The 18869-nt window shown below is 44.8% G+C and overlaps 1 protein-coding gene across 3 annotated transcripts in view; it reads right to left on the bottom strand.

The window, feature by feature from the left end:
- Adck1 (aarF domain containing kinase 1) overlaps window positions 1-16424 on the bottom strand; it is a 101142-nt gene extending 84718 nt beyond the window's left edge. Inside the window, exons 1-3 of one of the 3 annotated variants that reach the window (XM_042260987.2) lie at window positions 16329-16424; window positions 7634-7779; window positions 3742-3825 (exon numbers count right to left, since the gene is read on the bottom strand). In XM_042260987.2, coding sequence (XP_042116921.2) covers window positions 3742-3825; window positions 7634-7768 — 219 coding nt within the window. In that variant the 5' untranslated portion in view covers window positions 7769-7779; window positions 16329-16424. Of the gene's footprint in view, window positions 1-3741; window positions 3826-7633; window positions 7780-15947; window positions 16105-16139 lie in introns of those variants that run through there. The other 2 variants (XM_016008601.3, XM_016008600.3) reach the window with 2 other exon arrangements.
- Window positions 16425-18869: the final 2445 nt, after the last annotated feature.

Raw genomic sequence — 18869 nt, 5'->3', positions numbered from 1 at the left:
CTCATCAAAGGCCTAGCTCTACTTCCCTCACCCAGAAGATTCCCAGAGCTGGCAGCTTCTAGGGGGGCTGCAGGATCACTGCCTTCCAGATGACTTACATCCTGGAGAGCAAGTCTCTTCACAGGCCGTCTGCTCCTGGGATTCCCCAAGACCTTCCTGGCCTGGAAATCTCTGAAGAATGTCACTCTGGAGGATTCCAAGGGCCATGGCATGGAATAGATGAAGAAAGGACATGGGGGGAAGCAGAGGAGAACTACACCTCAGAAACAAGGGCCTTGAGATATTACAGAGAACCCTTGATACCATCCATTCATTTGTTCAAGCCTTTATTCAGAACCAACGAAGTCCCAGGCGCTTGTATCGGCACCGCAGACCTGGAGACTCACACCCTATGCCAGGTCTGTCCTTACGAAACACACCTTCCAGGAGACCTCTGACTTATCCTCACATTTGCTTTATCTTTCACTGACTCCAGTGGTGCTCACCATCTCTAGTTTACAGACAAGGAAAATAGCCACTCCACAGGGCTGGATGACCTTCCCAAAGCAAAGGCACAACCTCAGGATTCGGGATGAAAACCTTAGACTCTTTCTGTGGCCTCTCCAAAGGCAAGGGCATAAGCTGACACTGAGACAGACATTAAACCCATTCTATTCTAGGCATTGTTTTTTAATAATTTATTTAATTTTATGTTGTGGAATATTAACTAGGCAAAGATGTGTCACATTTGTTTATGCTGCGGAATATGACTTTTAACTGTGTAAAGGTATGTTGATTTTGTTTCTGCTGCCTTTGTTTAATTATGAAAAGATGTGTTGCGTTTGTTTCACCTTGCCTGCCTAAGGCACGTGATTGGTCTAATAAAGAGCTGAATGGCCAATAGCCAGGCAAAGAGAGGATAGGTGGGGCTGGCAGGGAGAGAATAAATAAGAGCAGAAATCCAGGCTCAAGAGGAATCAAGGAGGAACAAGAGAAGAAGAAGGAGAAGAGGAGAGAATGTGGGACACACCCGGAGCCAGAAGCCAGAGAGCCAACAGCCAGCACACATGAGAAGCAGTGAAAGCAGGATACAAAGAAAGAAAGTAAAAAACCCCAAGGCAAAAAGTAGATAAAGAGAAACAGGTTAATTTAAGCCAAAAGAGCTAGCTAGAAATGAGCTAAGCTAAAGCCGGGCACTCAAAACTAGTAAGTCTCCATGTTATGATTTGGGTGCTGGTTGGTGGCCCAAAAGAAAAAGCCTGGTATAATTTTATTTTATGTGCATTGGTGTAAGCATTACAGATAGCTGTGAGCTGCCATGTGGGTGCTGGATATTGAACCTGGGTCCTCTGGAAGAACAGCCAGTGCTCTTAACCACTGAGCCATCACTCCAGCCCCCATCCTAGGCATTATTGCTGAAGATTAAATATACAAACCGAGGGCCCCAATCTCCAATGTAAGAGAAGCAAGAGTATGAGAAAAGATGTGTAACTAACTATCATCTATGGCAGGAATAAAGACAGAGTGATTAAATTATAGGAAGATATCTCTGGGAAGACACACAAGAAATGATGATTGCCTCCAGGCAGGGAAATTGGGTACCTGAGGAACAAGGGTCATTTTGTCTGTTTCAAATATTGTATATTTCGAATTGTGAGTCATCTGAATGCATTTCCCATTAAACAGCACTTTGAGGGAGCAATCAGCCAAATCCTGAATGTGGAAATTCTACAGGATAAATGATCCAGCTCTCCAACAAGCGATAACTAAATAAAAAATAAAATAAAGGAAGAGAGAAGAAATGTTATGGATTCTAAAAGACTCAGGAAATGTCAGCAAAATGAAATACATATATATAAAATGTTTGGGTCCAGGTTGGAACAAACTAACTCTAAATAGATAAATCTCAGGGCTGGGGAGATGGCTCAGTCGGTAAGAGTGCCAGTCTGAGGACCTGGGTTCAAATTCCCAGATTCCAGGTAAAAAGCCAGATGTGGTGTCGCACACCTCTAAGCCCAGCATTGTGAACCTGGTGGAGACAGGAGGATCACATGGGGCTTGCGGACCACCAGCTTCACTCCAGGTTCAGTGAGAGACCTGGCCTAAGGAAATCAAGCAGAGAGTGGTAGAGTAGGCACCCAATGTACAACACACACACACACAAACACACACACACACTCACACATACACTCACACACACACACACACACTCACACACACACATATACACTCACACACACACAAACACACACACTCACACACACACATACTCACACACACTCACACACTCACACATACACACACTCACACACACTCACACACACACACTCACACACACACACTCACACACAGAGTTCACACATACTCATAAATTTAAAACAATACTTTAAAAAGACATTTCTGGGAGAAGAGCAATCTGGACCTGAACCAGAAGTTACTGTGAAATTGCTCATCTCGTTACACGTGACCACAATATTATGGTTGTGGTTCTTCAAAGGTCTTTCTCTACTAGAGACATGTACTGAAGAATCTATACGTAAAACAATATGACACCTGAGGTTTTGTTTAAACACTTGAGAGTGAGTAAGTAAACCAGAGAAATGACAAATCAATCATTCCTCAGGCTGGACAGCTCCAGGGGAGGAGCTGGGTCATTACAGTCTGCTCTGCTCTCTGTGTTACTTCTGTAGACAGTCAAAACGTGCAAAGTGAACAGTCTAAATGAAAATGTTTTCATTAACTCTCCCATCCACAAAGGATGCCTGGAAGGAAAACGGCACAGAGGAGAAGTGTCCACGCTGAGCCCAGAAGCAAAGCTCAGCATTCTAAGGACAGTCCGGCCGCAGGAACCACCTGAGCAAAGACACGCCCGTCCGTCCGTTGTCCCCCTCTCTCTGTTTGACCTCATGTGTGATCCCCCATCTCCCTGGTATCTCTAATGCATCTACGTCAGCTACATTCTGACCACGGAGGTGTGCGAGGTCCACAGCTCTACTCTTACTGAAGGCCACTGGCCTACAGCTCTACTCTTACTGAAGGCCACTGGCCTTCGGAGGACAGGAAAACAATTCACCTCTCTCTGCCTAACAACACAGCTTGGAAGTTATTATCCCTCCTGAGTTGGCCTACATCCCTGCTGTTCCCAGAAACACACAGTCGCCTCCCCAACCACATGCGATACCCTTAGTATGTGTCTTAGTCAGGGTTTCTATCTCTGTGAAGAGACATCATGACCACAGCAACTCTTATAAAGGAAAACACTTCACTGAGATGGCGTCTTACAGTTTCAGAGGTTTAGTTCATTATCACCATGGTATGGAGCAAGGCAGCGTGCAGGCAGACATGGTGCTGGAGAGATAGCTGAGTTCTACATCTTGACTCACAGGCAACAGGAAGCAGCAGTCGAGACACTGAGTGTGGCTTGGCTTGAGCAGATATGAGGCCTCAAAGTCCACCTCCACAGTGACACACTTCCTCCAACAAGACCACACCTACTCCAACAAGGCCACACCTCCAATAGGGCCACTCCCTTTGGGGCCATTTTCTTTCAAACCACCACAGTATGGAAGACCCAGTTCGATCTGGGATGGCAGTCCCACTCACGGATACTAAGGCACCTGCGTAGGAAGGAGCAGGTGGTCTTCCGTCCCCTTTGTCCCAAACCCCATGGCCAGTGGCCATTACCTCCATGCTCGCTCTGTGCCCACTCTTCGGACACACCCCATCCGGGTCCAGCTCTGATGGGTCCCACAGTTTCCTTACCTGGGATCGACGCTGCAAATACTCCTCTGAGCCATATGGGACACTCCTCAGGGAGGTGAGATAATCATAGCTGATGACAGCTGTCTGTGAACCGAGGGGGGAGAAAGCTTAACACTGAGGACACCAAATACCACACCTCTGCCAAAGCCAGGAGACCCACACAAGAGCTGCTGGGTCCAGAAGAGTAACTAGTCCCACCCTTTGGGTGCTCAGCCCCCATATCTCAGCCTGGATGCTCCTTCCCGGACTACAGCAGTGAGTAAAAATGACACTCATCCAGAGATGTCCCATCTCAAGTGGCCTTTATACAACAGAAACTGTCCATAATCGATCATAATCAACCACCTCTAAAGTCACTTGCCCATTTGCTTCCTTGTTTGTGAAATGTCTGAATTTAAGGCTGGTCCTTCCTACATATTACTGTTCTCCAGCATCTTTTACACTACACAGATAGACATTCAATAAATACTAACCAAATGAATGCTGTTAAATGTAAGATTCCATTATAGATCCTCTGGCCAAAGCCCTCCAATGAGGGGCCCTTATCCACAGTCAACAAGAAAATCACAGGCTTCCAGCATATCTCCAGCATGAAGAAGACTTAAGCTCAAATTTTCCTTTTCAGAGCTGAGCAGCTAAAGACCTTAGAAACTACATTCTGAGATTTATATTCAAAATGTTTGTTTACAGCCAGGCAGTGGTGGTACATGCCTTTAATCCCAGCACTCGGAGGGCAGAGGTAGGTAGATGTATGCGTTTGAGGCCAGCCTGGTCTACAGAGCTAGTTCCAGGACAGCCAAGACTACACAAAGAAACCCTGTCTCCAAAAACCAAAAAAAAAGTGTTCATTTGTACTCACCCAAAGCCTAATTTCTTTCCACCTGTACGTGCTGAGCACCAGCTATCAGCAAGGTTTACCCACTGAATAATAAATAAACCAGGATGATCAGGACCAGAGGCCTTCAGAGAATGGACAGCTCACTGTTGGGTCCACCCACCTTTCTAAGTTGAAACTCACAACTTTCCTTTTTTATTTTTAAATTTCAAGACAGGGTTTCTCAAAAAAAAAAAAATTGTTTCTGGACTATATGCTGCTGGATGAAAGCATAGACCCACTGCTTCCCAGAGTCAGTGGTGAGCATGGTTCTCCCAGAGCTGGCTGTAAATGTAGTCCCGCCATGTTGGGAAGCTGAGGTGGGTGAAGCCAGCAGCCAAAGCTGCCATTTCAGTCCTAGTCATTCTACAGTTTAAAGCAACAGACTCACAATAAGTCAGGTGCAGATTAAATAAACCTCTAAATGGTTTACAGTGTGTGTAAAAATGTACGTAGGCTTGGAAGAGGAAAAGGAATATCGACAGTTATATAAAGAAATAGAAAGTTTTAAAAAAATAAAGGCTTTAAAGAGACAGTAAAGGTAATATAAAAAATAAGCCACATAAAGATATTCAACAGGGAGTCTGGATTATATTGTCTTTGGGATTTTTAACTGCAGAGAGACATTTGATTGTAAAAGCTGCTGAGTTAAACATATATTTAAAGATATCTTGATTTCACAAATTATGTCTAAGGATTCATTGCTTTGGAAAAGAGGTTCTGCTTTTGTTTCCATGGAAGATGGGAACCTGTGGATTGCTTCCAGGCTAATATGGTTTGACTAGCCAAGACCCCCTGAAAAGTCTCCAATGACACCATGGCCCAGATCATCCAACATCTAAAATCAACTTCAAGGCAACTTGCTCAGAGAATACAGCCTCACAGACTACTCCAGTCAGGACTTGACCATAATCCTAAAATTTTCTTTGTGTCCCCATAAGATTACCAGTACTCTCTATCAGCAGGAAGTAGCCTAGAAAATTACACCCACATTCACAAAAAAATAGATTATGGATGTTTGTCTTTCTTTAGGTAGCTGGTTACAAATTGTTATTGGTCATAATATCTTTCTAAAAGAAGAAAGGGGGATATGATATGGAAATACAGGATATAGATATGATAGGATAAAAAGGTGGATTGTTGAACCTACTTTTAAAAAGCAACTTGTTTAAAATGGTTTACATTGATATAGATTTTAGTTTACTGATACAAATTTAAAGTTAATTTTGTTATACTGTATATACATATCTACTCTTGTTTAAGGTATTATATTTATATAACTCATTTGAATTATCATGGATAATTAAGAAATACAGATTAATAATTAGTCTTCTATGATAGTCAAACTTATAGTCACGTTGAGTTTTCTAGGTGTATACATAGATATAATTCAATTAGGTAGTTAATCTTCAAACACTTCAAAGATCTACAGAAGATGGCATTTAAAATGTTTTAAAAACTTAGACTTTCTAAACAGTGAGATATGTCTGCTCCTGGCAGCACTGATTTACTTCAAAGAGGAAGATGGGTGTCGAAGACACTCCATATGGAGTTTATCTTCTTCTTGGCAAAAATAGCCATTTGGACAAGAAACTGTTCTTGCCTGGGCTGCTTGACAAAATGTTGTATAAACCAGACATGCAGAACCCATAGAAAGGTGACCACTGAAATTTGCAAGGCAAGATGGTTCTTCAGGTTCCTGCTTTGCAGAAGAAACTACCAGACATTTTACAGGACACAGAGAAAAAAAAATGACTGAGAGACTAGGCCTATGGGCTGAAGATGGATGCCCCAACATTACAGAGGAACTTTGGGTAACTGTCTAGGCAGGCAGCTGTCTCTGTCATTCTAGATTTTTGGAAGTTGCTTACAATGCTCTTCCTGTTTACTTAAATAATAATGTATCCTTCTGAGGTCTTTGATGTAGTTGAAGACTACATAGTTAAAATTATAATATTCCTTGGTTATGATAAGAGATAAGGTAGATATGAAACCTTAGACTCACAAATATAGAATAGATAGGATATCTTCTTTAATTTTGCAAAATACAAACAGACTAGATATTATAACTGTAATTCTTGCTTGATAACTGTTTTATTACGTATAATTTTACTATGTTAAAGTTAAAACTTTCCTTTTTAGTTAAACAAAAAAGGGGAAATGCTGTGAGATTATGCTTTTGTACACTAGTTTAATAAAATGCTGATTGGCCAGTAGCCAGGCAGGAAGTATAGGCAGGATAAGCAGACAAGGAGAATTCTGGGAAGAGGAAGGCTGAGTTAGGAGATGCCAGCCTGCTGTCCAAGGAGTACTGGGGATGTCTTTCTGTATACTGTGAATGTGTTGCTCTGACTGATTTATAAATAAAACGCTGATTGGCCAGTAGCCAGGCAGGAAGTATATAGTATAGGCAGGATAAGCAGAGAGGAGAATTCTGGGAAGTGGAAGGCTGAGTCAGGAGATGCTGCCAGCCGCTGCTGCCATAAGAAGCAAGATGTAAGGATACTGGTAAGCCATGAGCCATGTGGCAAGGTATAGATTTACAGAAATTGGTTAATTTAAGATATAAGAACTAGAGAGCAAGAAGCCTGCCACGGCCATACAGTCTATAAGTAATATAAGTTTCTGTGTGTTTACTTGGGTCTTAGAAGCTGCAGGACCAGGGTGGACACAGGAAAACTTCAACTACAAGGGAGCAGCATGTAATGGCACTGTACAGGTAAAGCCCTGGAACACGTGGTGACATATAGATTAACAGAAATGGGCTGAGTTTAAGTGTAAGAGCTAGTCAGTAGTAAGCCTAAGCTAATGGCCGAGCAGTTTTAATTCATATAAGCCTCTGTATGTTTACTCAGGTCTGAGCAGCTGCAGACCAGGAGGGACACAGAAAAACTTCCAGCTACACAGAGCTGGCATGCCTGTACGTCCATATATGTCAGCACGCCCACCTGCCACACCTATGAACACCTACATGTAATGCTGTAACTCCTTTGCCACCCCCAAAGGAGGGAAACCTACCGTAGCAACAGCTCGGCCCACCCTAACGGCGCCAAAGTCATTAGGGTCCAAGTAGTTGTTCCCGTAGAGGTAGACACCAGAGGCAGCAAGAGCCACACTGGTCCAGGAAGCAAGCTTGAGAGCCTTTCTGGCCATGTCCCCAGACCCTGTGCAAGAAAGGAAGGTCAAGAAAGGTTAGCAATTAAGGAGTTCATAGAGCAGCCATCCAGAATCAAATGCCAGCCCTGTCACTCACAGATTGTATGACCTTATGTCATATACTTAATCTCATGGGACCTCGGTTTCTTCATTTGTAAAACAAGGTAACTCCTACCTCTAAATTAAGATGAGAGGAAATAATCACATAAAGTACTCAGTGTACTGTTCCTGGTACAAATCAACTCCCAGCATCCTTCCTCGATGTCCTAGCTACAGTGGAGGATCTGAACAACCGACAGTTCTTGCCTATGTGGAGCTTACATTCTAGGGTGGGGCAGAGAAGAAGCAAAAAGATACACAGCACACTATCAGAGCTGCCAGGAAGTGGCAGGAATCAGAGTCGATGAGCAAAGGATCCAGATGAGATAAAGCTCTTTAGATAGGAAGAGCAGGAAAGGCATGGCCACTGCTGGCACTTGTAACCACTACTACAACAGAGTACAGTCACGCTCACCATCAGCCCTGATGCACGGGCCGGAAGTTGGGCAGGCTCCTGCCAAAATGGTAGCTAGGCAGAAGCAGCCAGTAGTCCCTCCATTTCTAGTGGACAGTCAAAATGGTTACTACAGTCAGATAGTTTAGAATGTGCTCCTGGCCGGGCGGTGGTACCAAAGCTACACAGAGAAACCCTGTCTCGAAAAATACCAAAAAAAGACAAAAAAAGAATGTGCTCCTGGAGGATGATGATGTTACTCTGTCCTAGGAGGCCTACTGGGTATTGAACTTATACCACTAGGCAGAAAGACCCTACCCCTCTTTACTCATACCTCCTCAATTCACCAGTGGCTACACAGCCATTCTTCGGGGACTCTTCGTCCAATGACCTACCTCCTCAACAATCCCTGAGTACTCTGCATCCAACCAAAGCCCTTGACCCAGCAGCAGGTGCCAAGGGACAGGCGCCAGACAGAAAGGAACATCACCAAGCCTCCCGTCAGAGCAAAGACTTGAGAGACACAGCAGCAATGCGCAGGTCATCGCCTCCTAAGTTTCTGCTCTGGCCCCGTTCTGTCGCCTGGTTTCCACTCTGCCCAGAAGCTTCTGCTACAAACGGCCTCGTCTCCAATTCCTCTGTCGTCTATTTTGACTCATGCTTCATAAATATAGGCACAGGCCTCTCTTTAAATATACACAAAGCCCATCTTTTTTCCAGTCTTTTACTTTCATCTTGGACTTTACACCATTTCTTTAAAGAGCATACAGTTGGCTTCCTAGGCTTGCATTCGACACAGCTTGTGCATCTATCTGCACTGAAATACAGCACCTTCTTCCAACCCTTCCTACTTTACCTGCCTGCTCTGCTTCTCGCCTCTCTTTTTTTTCAAGATTTATTTTATTTGATTGATGTGTATACGTAGAGATCTGTACGTGTTCAGGTGCCCAGGGAAGACAGAAGAGGGTGTCAGGGTCCCTGGAGCCAGAGTTGCAGGCAGTTAGAAGCTACTAGACATGGGTGCCGGGAATCATGCCTGGTGCTCTGAAAGAGCAGCAAGCACTCCAAACTGCCAAGCCATCTCTCCAGCCCACTTTCTCTCCTTTCTTGACTTTTCATGGACTCCATGAGACTTTTCACGGCCATCTCGGTGGGGAGCATGGCAGCACGCAGGCAGGCATGGTGCTAGAGCAGTAGCTGAGAGCTCACCTCCACATCTGCAGACAGGAGGCACACCCAATGGCACACTTTCTCCAACAGGGCCACGCCTCCTAATTCTTCCTAAACAATCTACCAACTGGGAACCAAACATTCAAACTGATGAGCCTACATGGGAGTGGGAGGTACTGTCATTTGAAACACCACAACAGCCTTGTTTTCCTAGCCCGGGATGTGTGAAGTATGGTCTGAGGGACACCTGAACAAAACTAGCCTTTGTGCCGCTTCAGAAGCAGGCAGCTGGATCCCACCCTAGGGCCCCCCTGAACCGCCAACTCTGAGGTAAGACTGTGAATAAGTCAGCGGGTGATGTTACTCAAAAGCTCAAGTCAGCCAACACTCTTCTTTACCTACATCCCAAACGGATGCTGAAGCAACACAATATCACAGGCATTCACTCCACTTCATTATGCATTTGCTGACTGATAAACGCTGCTAGCGGAGGAGGCAGACGGAGGCTAGATTGTTGGGGATAAAAGAAGAGCTTAATTGTTAACATCCATCACCAACTCTCATGGATGACTATCGGGTCAAACGTAAAATTTATGACCATTGTTATGATTTTAATAAAAAAAAAAAACCTACGGGCACAGCTGCTGGCAATATTTTGGGAGGTTCTAAAAAGTAAGGAGATGGGGCCTAGTCGGAAAAAGTAAGGCTTTGAAGGTTAGACTGGTCCCTGGCCCTCTCCTCACTCTCTGCTTCCTGTCCGCCAAGAAGAGAGCAGCCTCTGCCCAAGAGCATGGGAGGCCAAACGACCCTGATACAAAACTATGAGCAAATTCCTTCTCCTTTTTTTAAAAAATTTTATTTATTTATTTATTTTATGTGCATTGGTGTTTTGCCTGCATGTGTGTCTGTGTGAGGGTGTTGGATTCTGGAGTTACAGACAGTTGTGAACTGCCACATGGGTGCTGGGAATTGAACCCAGGACCTCTGGAAGAGCAGTCAGTAGTGCTCTTAACCACTGAGCCATCTCTCCATCTCTCCAGAACCTCTCCTTTTTTTTTTTTTTAATGTCAGGAACATAATGAGAAAAAGAATTATTATGATATAGTCTGTGGCGGTTTGAATATGAATGACCCCCCCATAGGCTCATATATTTGAATGTGTGGTCATTAGGGAATAGCACTACTTGAGAGAGATTTAGGAGGCGTGACCCTGTTGGAGGAAGTGGGGGGGAGAGGAGCTTTGGGTTTCAAATACTCAAGCCAGGCCCAGTCTCTCTCTTTCAGCTGCCTGCCAATCTAGATGTAGAACTCTCAGCTACCTCTCCAGCACCATGTCTACCTGCACACTGTCATGAAGATAATGGACTAAACCCTTGAAACTGTAAGCCAGCCCTAATTAAATGTTTTCCTTTATAAGAGTTGCCATGGCCATGGTGTTTGTTCACAACAATAGAAACCCTAACTAAGACACAGCCATCCCTCTAAGACAGCGGTTCTCAACCTCCTAATGCTGTGACCCTTTAGTACAGTTCCTCATGTTGTGGTGACCCCAACCATAAAATTATTTTCATTGCTACTTCATAACTTTAATTTTGCTACTGTTGTGAATTGTAATGTAAATATCTGTATTTTCCAATGGTCTTGGGCAACCCCTATTTAGAAAAGGTCGTGACTCACAGTTTGAGAATCACTGCTCTAAGACCTCAAGACCAAATTAGAGATAAACACAGTAAGTCAGCTATTAGAGCAATTCTCTTCCCACAGTAGATTTTTTTGGTTGGTTAGTTGATTGGTTGGTTAGCTGACTGACTGACCAGTTTGAAATAGAGACTATGTAGCTCTGGCTAGCCTGGATCTCACCATGTAGACAAGGTTAGCCTCAAACTCACCACCACCCTCTGCGGTGATATATTGTGGACCCTAATAAAATTTGCCTGAAGATCAGAGAACAGAACAAGCCACTAGATTAAACATAGAGGTCAGGCAGTGGTGGCACACACCTTTACCCAGTACTTGGGAGTCACACGCCTTTAATCCCAGCACTCAGGAGGCAAAGATCAATCTAGATCTCTGTGAGTTCAAAGACACCCTAGATTACATGAGATTAATTCAGTCTAGAAGAGAAACAGAGCCAGGCAGCAGTGGCACACACCTTTAGTTCCAATACTTGGGAGTCACACGCCTTTAATCCCAGCACTAGGAAGGAGGTAATATGGCTGGGCAGAGAAAGGTATATAAAGCGTGAGGAGACAGAACTAGAGCTTTTTCAGCTGGACCCCTTTTGGCTGAGGTCTTAAAAACATTCAGTCAGAGGATTCGTGGAGTTGGCAAAGTGAGACATGGCAATGGCTTGTTCCTCTGTCCCTCTAATCTTTCAGCATTTACCCTAATATCTGGCTTAGGGTTTTGTGTTGTGTTGTGTTTTGGTTTGGTTTGGTTTGGTTTGGTTTGGTTTGGTTTGGTTTGGTTTGGTTTTTCCGAGACAGGGTTTCTCTGTGTATCTTTGGTACCTCTCCTGAATCTCACTCTGTAGACCAGGCTGACCTTGGACTCACAAAGATCCTCCTGGCTCTGCCTCCTGAGTGCTGGGATCAAAGGCGTGCGCCGCCACTGCCTGGCAGGGATTTTTTATTGTAAGACCATTTAGCAATTCGTGTTACAACCCTCAGCTTCCCTGAGTTAATTCGTATGTAGAAATTTAAGTCCAACTATTCACTTCTGTGCGCTCAGCTACCCAAATCACCTCAACCCACTCACAAAGAGCCAAGGTCTTAACAGATCTGCCTTCATCCAGATTTCTCAAAGGATCTCTGGCCCATCCACCTTGCCCTGCACTCACTCTATTCCAACTTGCTAGTTTTCCAACACGCCACATACTGCACTCCAAGAGTTCCACCTTGCTGTTCCCTGTGCCTAGAACAGAGGCCAGCAAGCTCTCCTACAAAAGGCCATACAGTAACTACTTTTAGCTTTGGGAGCTACCCCACCTCTGAGGCAACTACTCAACTCTTCACTCGAGTGCAAAGCAACAGGCCAGGCCAAATGTGGTCGCCAGGACGTAACATGCCAGACTTTAGTCTAGCACGCTCTAAGTGCTCCCAAAACATTTACTAACTGAATTAATCAAGGAATGGATCAACTCTATTCCCCATGAGGCCTGTGTAGAACCAGTAACAGGGTCTCTAGATGAATATACCGCGACCTCCAGCTCAATCATCATTCTCTTCCTGTTCCCCCCCATACTACCTCCCAAACTTTGCTCCTCTGAACCCCACCCTCCTGTTGTACCGTCCTCCGCAGCAGCCCCTCACAGACTGCAGTCTCCTCTACTACCTCTGAGTATCAAAGGAACAGAGAGGCCATCCCATGTTCAAACAAATGTCCTCGGTAATAAAAGTGGTAGGAATTGAAATACATAAAATAGATGAAATAAGAGCCAAAGTGTGCCTAAATAAATTAGAGTTGGAGTTTTCCATAAGGTGTCAGAGAGTCTTCAACATATAAATGAGCTGCTTCCCTCGAGGTATTTTAAAAGGCCTGTCGCTTGTGAAGTGTGTCTGTCAATGAAAAACACCTTTCATTACTAAGGCCCCTGCTAATGAATCACCTGCCCTGTTCTGTTTGCTTGCCTTGACTTTCCCCTGCTTACCTCTCATAAGGCCACACACCTTGCAGGAGGTCTGAGACTACCCAGAGCCTAACGCATAATCACTAGATAATATTAGAGCAAAAAATAACCTTTACAGAGTCCTCAACACACATGTGGGATAGGGAGGTGCACACAGTACATTCACCTTGTTAATATTTCACACGGCTCAGTGAGACGAGGCAAGCAATCTTCTCAGGTATAAGTAAGGACACGAAGGCACGGAGTGAGTGTTCGGCCCCAGGGGGCTCAGCCAGGAAAGTGGTAAAGAAATGATATGAACAGGCCTTCCCACTGCCAATGTTCAGATGGTCCCTTTTTCTTTTTAAGATTTATTTTAGCGTGTGTCTGTGTGTGTATGTGTCTGTGTTTGTGTATGTGTATGTCTCTGTGCCTCTATGTATGTCTGTGTATGTGTGTGTGTTTGTGTGTTTCTCTGTGTGTATGTGTGTGTGTGTGTGTGTGTGTGTGTGTGTGTGTGTGTGTGTACCTGTGTGTGTGTGTGTTCAGGTGTCCATGGAGGTCAAAAGGGTTATATCAGATGCCCTGGAGCTGCAGTTAAACATTTGTGAGCCACCCAATGTGGGTTCTAGGAACCAAACTCAAGACCCGGGATAAGCAACACATCTGAGCTCATATCCATAAGCCATCTCTCCAGCCCCATCTTTCTCTCTTTCTTTAATGACATATCTCTTTGATAGGGGTACTCGGACCTCAAGACATCAAGTCCTTACTACTGGCTTGAAGTAAATACAGCTGCTGCAGACAGAAACCATAGTTTCTGACCTGCAACCAAGCCCCCAAAGTGCTAAGCCTGTGGAAGGCAGTGTTTGCAGCTCTGGAAATCAATAGCATGACATCAAAGATCAAACACTATTCCTCGCTAGAAATAACACATTAGAGCGTGAAGCACTGACGTGGCTGTTTAACTGTCATATCAATGGGAAGAATGAACTCTTTGCCCCTAGGCCAGAGGAGACACCCCAGTTCATCACGACAACATACATCAGAAAGTTGGACAAGCGGAAGCTAAGGGTCAAACAAAAATGTCCATCTCAAGGACAGAACGAAATATGAAATCCAGCACTTTCTGTAAATGGTCTTTCCACCTACCATCTACTGGCTGCCCCCTTCCCAGGCCGCATCCTAAGAATACAGACCTGAAACTGCACCCCCACTCATCCCCACTCAGTGAACTGGATGGAAAGCACCGCTAAGGGAAGCCACTTAGGGAGCAAACTCAGTTTTCCCCAAAAGTGACCCTAGCTACCTCTCATTTCCCACAGAGACTGGGCATATAATCACTTTTTTTCTTTTTTTCGAGAATGTTCTCCAAACCAGAAAAGACCCAAAAAATACTCTTGGAGAGAACAAACAAGATGAGTCAATATCCAGGGACAGTTGACCGAAGGAGGCTCACAGTCTTCCCCATCCTACAAATAGTGGTAAAGTTCAATGCAAGATTGAGTTTTACCTATATGTCTTAGTGTGTAATGGCTAAAAGTTGCTCAGATCAATACTAATTAAATGAAGGAATACATGACCAATGCCAAGGTTCATCAGCAGATAAGAAAAATAAATCTCACCCAGGCACAGAAGAGAAACTGTCTTCCATTCAGCTCATCTTAGGAAAGGGGGACTAACGACATAAGACCAAGAGCAAAGAGCCAGCAGCAGATAAGAGGAGAGAGCAAACCTCCCCAAAGTGCTTAAATTAATAGCTCTTGTTTCTTGCACAACTCAGATTCCCAGCCGCGTATCTTGGGAGTTTCACTCTACACACAAGGAAGTTGAAGGAACCGCCCAAGGGTTAAGAGCCAATGGAGCAAAAGCTTGCATCCAGGTGTGTCTGCTCCGCCACCAAAGCAACAGGTGGATATGAACAAATAATTGGCTGGGTCCTGGGGTGGCCAGTGGTTCTCTGCCGTGGACATTAAAACCCAGTGTGCTGTCCTCTTGGGGCTGAACAAGACAAGGATGGATGACAAAACCAAGCACTCTTCTCATTCCCCAGTACCTTCTCTGACAAAAATGGGGCGGGGAGGTGGAATATATTTGGAAAGAAAGAAAACACAAATTCTCTCAGCAGAGGTAAAAATCTCACACCATACGACCTATTGAATACCAACCAAGCAAATAACACAGTAAAATAAATTATGATGCAACCCAGGGGGAAAAAATGACCCAAGTGATGAAACTACATGAATATAGGTAGTAACATAATGGGGGGGGGGGTAGGGTAGTGTGCAATGTGTAAAGCAATTCCCAGGGGTGGTACAACTACAGGGGGAAAAAAAGAAAGAAAGAAAGAAAGAAAACATAACCAAGTATGAAGAATTTATGGGTTTGTTTTTCTTATAAAAACAGTAGCATTCAAATCATGGTCCCCAGGACAGCAACATCGCATCTCCAGGATTCATGTTGGACATGCCGATTCCAGATTTCAAATACCATACTAGAATCAGAAGTTGGGAGGGGAGTGGGCAGAATTCTGTATAGTAACAAGCCCTCCACACAATTCTGCGGCACACCGTATAGCCTGAGAACTACAGTGACAAGGAGACGCTAAAAGAAAAACTTGAGGCAAGGACAAAAGTCTAAGTCCCGTCAACTCCGCAGTTATTTCTTGAGCGCCTACTGACCGCTAAGCTTCCCGCTTGGTGGCAAGTAAATGCCACTGAACTCTGGGGACAGCTGTACTAGGTGTCTTCTAACAGGCTTCTCTCCACAAATCAGCTGGAAGCACCGCGCAGCTGCAAAGAAGTCTTCGGGATCAGAAGTAAGACTGGCGCCTGTTGCAAGCTTAGGTGACCCGATCTCTGGGGAGCCCCCTGAACTTCACCACTCCACGCTCACCGCCCCAGCTACCTCTGCGTGGGAGCCCACGGGGCCACCAAGGTGTGAATGCTTCTGGCGGAGCCACTCGCAACCCCTCTCCACCTCCGCCTACTCCGGTGCACGCAAGGTTGGGCCACCAAAGTGACCAGTCCACGCTAACGACCGCTAGGGCACGGAGCTACAGAGTCGCAGAGGACGGGGGGGCGGGGCACTGCGAGTCACCTAAGCCACGTGGTCGCGCCTGCTAGGGTGACAAGGTCACACGCCCGAGTTTCCTCCCAGCTTCGCCAGGGCTGCAAAGCCTGAGCTCAGAAGGCGAGGAGCACGTCTGCACCCGCTCCCCCGCGCTCCACGTGCCGCGCGATCTGGCGACCGGGTCTGCCCGGGGTTCCGTGCGCGGGTGCTACTCACCCCGCGGGAAGGGAAGCAGGACCGCCGCAGCCCGGATCCCAAACTCCAGGAAACCGTGCCTCCGCCACCCCGGCGCTTACTGAAAGCCGGTGCCGCGCGGGCTGCCGGGACTTGTAGTTCTCCTCCGTTCCTTAGGCCACTGACTCCAGCCAGAGCCACTGTGATCCTGAGACTCTCCATCCTGAGCCGGAGCCGAGTCTCTGTCGCTTCTCTGCCTGAGATACCGATACGGAATCTTAGAATGTCTTTCAGGAGGCAGGTTATGGATTCGTACTTAGTGGGAGGATGCAATTATAGATCTATAAATTTTAAGCAGGCGTTAGAATGAGGCGTCGAAGAAGAAATTTACTGATAGTTGTTAAATAGTAAGAATACACAGATGGATCTGAGTTATCTGTGATCCTGATGTACTGACCTCTAATGACCAGATGTTGACTGATAAGATGTACTTTGGAAACATTACGAGGCACCCATTCTATAAACATCAGAAGCTGTTTCCGTTGTGGGAAGACAAAGATAAGAATGGGGGGGTTCATCTGTCAATTCAATGTAATTCTAATCGAATTTACAACAGGATTTTTACCTGGCCCTTCACAAACTGATCTAAAGATTATATGGAAAGACACAGGATAAAGCATAATCAAAACATTACTGAAGAAGAACATGCTTCAAGGACTTGGACCTCCATATTCCACGTGTACTATGAAAACTAAGACCATGTGACATTGACACAGGCATAAGTATGGAATCTCCTAAAGAGCCCAGAAGCCTCCAGACCTCTGTGGGAGCTAGATTCTGATAGGCAGGCATTCCAGATCATTGAGGGAAGACAAAGGGTTTCAGGACATGAGCTGAACACTAGTTATCTGCTGGACCCTTTAACTAGTTCCACATGCAGAAACTAACTGAAGTCAAGAGTCCAATGAGAAAATCAAGTTTTAAAGGAAAACATCCTTATGAGCTCAAGATGGGCTTAAGTGTCATATGCACAAATTGTAAAGGGAGCCTTGATAAATGTGAACTGTATTAAATTTAAGAACTTAGCTTCATTGAAAGGCATCAAAAAGAAAAAGCCACATAGTTGGGTGTGGTGGTGCACTGGATGGGCAGAGGCAGATGGGTCTCTGTGAGGTCAAGGCTAGCCTGGTCTACAAAGCAAGTTCCAGGACTACATAAAGAGACCATGTCTCAAAAAAGATGGGGGGGGGGGATTGGGAGGATACTTTAAGAAAAGGGGGAAGAGCCACATAAACTCTGGGAGGAAGTGACTGGAGCTAGAGAGATGCTCATCAGTTAAGAGCACTTCTTGCTCTTACAGAGGACGCAGGTTCATTTTCCAGTACCCACATGGCAACTTACAACTACCTGAAACGTCAGTTCCAGGGGATCCCAATGCCCTCTTCTGACCTTTGTGAGCACCAAGCACACATGTGGTGTAGTGGGTAGCTGTTCCAGCTTTGACCTTGAAACATTGCCCCTAGAGTGACAGCAGGTAATTGCCACACCTGCCTATGACCTGCCCCTGGGGCTGACCTGCCCCTGGGGCATGGCTGAGAAGGAGCCCCTTAAGACTCGGGGTACTTCATCTCTCCCAGATCCTGTAACCAATCCCTATTGGCTGTAAGTTAGTTATCCCAGAAATAAACCTCTTTTGATTACCAGATAAATTACGTGGAATTGCCTTGTTTACACTAATAATGTGGTGCATACACATACATATAGGCAAAACATTCACAAAATCAAATAAATGAATCTAACTTAAAAAAAAAAGAAAGATATAGAGAGAAAGTGGCCACAGCACAGACAGTGGTGACATAGAGATGGCCACCATAGTCCTCACCAATTCAAGTTTGCAGGTCATACACAAAGTATGATCAATAATGTCCAGGTGGAGCAAGAATCAGTAAAGTTATGTATGAATCAAGTGGTAGAGGGCACAAAGAAGGAAGCATTAATTCTGTCCAAGAGGAAACTAAAAGTTGACTTGTAGGCTGGAAATTAAAAGTCGAAGAGAGAACTCCCCAGAGGAAAGGTTTGTGTTTGGGAACAAGCCAGGAACAGAGAAATGCTGTGGGATGATCCTCTGTACGTTGTGAATATGTATTACTCTCATTGGTTAATAATAAAGCTGTCTGGCCTATAGCAAGGCAGGATAAAGTTCAATGGGACAATCAAACTGAGGACTAGGATGAAGAAGGGCAGAGTCAAGAGAGATGCCAGGGACTGGAGAGATGGCTCAGAGGTTACGAACACTGGCTGCTTTTCCAGAGGTTCTAGTTCAATTCCCAGCAACCATATGATGGCTCACAACCATCTGTAATGAGATCTGGTGCCCTCTTCTGTGTGCAGACAATGCAGGCAGAACACTACATATATAATAAATAAATAAATAAATAAATAAATAAATAAATAAATAAATAAATAAATACATACATACATACATAAATACATAAATAAATAAAACTAAAAACTAAAAAAAAGAGAGAGAGAGATGTTAGCGAGCTGCCCAAGAAGCAAGATGTCAGAGGACCAATAAAGCCA

Source organism: Peromyscus maniculatus, chromosome 14 (assembly GCF_049852395.1).
Source record: "Peromyscus maniculatus bairdii isolate BWxNUB_F1_BW_parent chromosome 14, HU_Pman_BW_mat_3.1, whole genome shotgun sequence".
In the NCBI taxonomy this organism is placed as follows: domain Eukaryota; kingdom Metazoa; phylum Chordata; class Mammalia; order Rodentia; family Cricetidae; genus Peromyscus; species Peromyscus maniculatus.
This window is presented reverse-complemented; position numbering and strand designations above follow the sequence as displayed.